At 45.0% G+C, this 2,500-nt stretch overlaps 1 protein-coding gene across 1 annotated transcript in view; it reads right to left on the bottom strand.

Annotated features, from left to right (window-relative positions):
• Positions 1-2,500, bottom strand: part of ngef (neuronal guanine nucleotide exchange factor) — an 18,008-nt gene that overhangs the window by 3,372 nt on the left and 12,136 nt on the right. The window contains exons 9-14 of the mRNA XM_046876892.1: positions 2,173-2,302; positions 2,015-2,089; positions 1,263-1,352; positions 975-1,138; positions 658-816; positions 13-92 (exon numbers count right to left, since the gene is read on the bottom strand). Coding sequence (XP_046732848.1) covers positions 13-92; positions 658-816; positions 975-1,138; positions 1,263-1,352; positions 2,015-2,089; positions 2,173-2,302 — 698 coding nt within the window. The remainder of the gene's footprint in view (positions 1-12; positions 93-657; positions 817-974; positions 1,139-1,262; positions 1,353-2,014; positions 2,090-2,172; positions 2,303-2,500) is intronic.

The following is a 2,500-nucleotide window of genomic DNA, read 5'->3' as shown; positions in this document are numbered from 1 at the left end:
GTGCGTGTGTACCTGCTGTGTGTGCACTGGCTGAGAGGAATCGTGTCCTGCGGTTGGGGGTAAGAGCACATATCCAACGCAGTTTCTCACTCCTGTTCAGAGCAGAAAAAACACACACACACACACACTCACACACACACACACACACACACACACACACACACACACACAAAGAGTTGTGTTTGTGAGCAGACGTTTTTAGCTCCCACATTGACACACTTCTGAAAGTTTTCCACCTGCAGATATTTTACCTTCAAACTCAAATAAAAATCTGATCTGTGTGAAAAACTCTACTGTCTAATCAAATACAATAGATTAGACCAAAGCGAAAGATGATGATGATGATGATGACGATGATGATAAAGAGACGAAGAAGATATGACGATAAGGAAGATGGTGAAGATGATGATTATGGTGAAGAGCAAGATGAAAAAGAAGAAGATGAACACATTGATGGAGAGGAGAATGATGATGATGATGAGGATGATAATAAACAAGAAGATAATAAAGAAGAAGAGAATGATGATTAAGAGGACGAAGAACAAGAAGATGGTGATCTTGTGTTTATGCTTTTTGTGTTTTGTATGTTAATGTGTGAGAGAGTGTGTGTGTGTGTGTGTGTGTGTGTGTGTGTGTGTGTGTGTGTGTGTGTCTTACATGCTGGTGGTCTTTAGCATGTAGCTAATTGGTCGCTCCTCTTGATTCTCCAGCAGTTTGAGCACAAATGCAAAAGCCAGAACCTGACCCTGATCCTCCATATCCTCAGTCCTCAACATGGAGCGACTGCACGAGTCCAACACCTGAAACTTCTCCCCACTTACACACACACACACACACACACACACACACACACACACACACACACACACACACTCTAGTTATTTACATGAGCTTCCTAGTGACTTAAGCAGTTTCCTCCCTGTGTCTGAGCCAGTTATGATCAGTGAGTCTCACTTTGATGACATCACACTTACCTGGAGCTGCGCTTAGTAATGAGTAGCAGGTTGTTGAACAGGAACAGGTAAAGGGAATGGAAAAGTTTTCGGCTTTTCATAGTGCGCGTGCTTTTCGGCCCGGACATCTGCAGAACCTCGCCCTTTTTTAGGAGCCACCGAGAGTGAGATATCACTGGCACTGACTGGGGTCAAAGGTCAAAATCAGGGTCATGCTCCTCCAGAGCAGCACTTCCCAACTTCCTACACACACTGTGGGAGTGTCATGCTAACAATAGTAATAATCCTTTTCAAATGTCTCTACTTTACCTTCGATTTGAACTCCAGAGTTTTCTCAATGCTAATCAGCTCCTCTGTACGACTCATCTTCTTCACACCTTCATTACACTCCTTCACAATCTGAAACACACACATGCACATCACACACGCATCATACACACACATATCAAACACAAACACACTCACATATCATATACACACATAATACAGATACTCTACCCTCTGTACCCACTTGTCCTGTACCCTACACCTTACCCCTACTCCTTGCCCTATATCCTGCATTTTACCTCTCCCCTTGCCCTATACGCCACACCTTACCCCTTCCCTTGCCCTGTACCCTACACCTTACCACTTGCCTCATACCTTATACCTCCCACTCCCCTTGCCCTATACCCTACACCTTTGCCCTCCCTCTTGCCCTATACCCTACACCTTACCCCTCCCCTTGCCCTGTACCCTACACCTTACCCCTCCCCTTTTCCTGTACCCTACACCTTACCCCTCCCCTTTTCCTGTACCCTACACCTTACCCCTTCCCTATGCCATATACCTTACACCTTTACACAATAAAACTAAACTCCAATTAAACCTAAAGTTTTATATGATGTGATGAGAATCACAGGCAGGCAGTTACCATGGCAACGAGGGGACCAGACATGGTATTGTTCACACACACCTACACACACACACACTTTCTCTCTCTCTCTCTCTCTCTCTCTCTCTCTCTCTCACACACACACACACACACACACACACACACACACACACACACACACACACACCCTCTCAAGCTCTTGGTGAGCCTTTATAGCGTTCCTTTCTCTCTCGGAGTTCTCTTCCACCTTCTTCAGAATGTTCTGGAACACACACACACACCAAATCTGATTGGCTGATTTACCCTGTTTGAACATTTAAAATGTTCTGATTGGCTGATTCTTACCTGCACTAGAAGTTTGAGTCGTGTGATTCGCTGGAATGGAAGAATCAGGAACGAGGTGAATGACAGACCTCTGACTTTTGGCTGATTCTCCAGAATGGCCATGTTCTCCCTGAAAACAGGATTCTCCTGTCTATAACACACATACACACCCACAGAATTATATAACCTACTGCTGCATTATGTGTTTGTGGATTTAGAGAAAGCATACGACAGGGTGGAGAGAGGAGTTGTGGTGTTGTATAAGGAAGTCTGGTGTGTCAGAGATGTACGTGAGGGTGGTGCAGGACATGTATGTGGACAGTGTGACAGCAGTGAAGTGTGCAGTAGG

The sequence above is a fragment of the Silurus meridionalis genome, chromosome 20 (assembly GCF_014805685.1).
Source record: "Silurus meridionalis isolate SWU-2019-XX chromosome 20, ASM1480568v1, whole genome shotgun sequence".
Classification (NCBI taxonomy): domain Eukaryota; kingdom Metazoa; phylum Chordata; class Actinopteri; order Siluriformes; family Siluridae; genus Silurus; species Silurus meridionalis.
The sequence above is the reverse complement of the archived record's forward strand: the minus strand, read 5'-3'. Positions and strand labels throughout refer to the sequence as shown.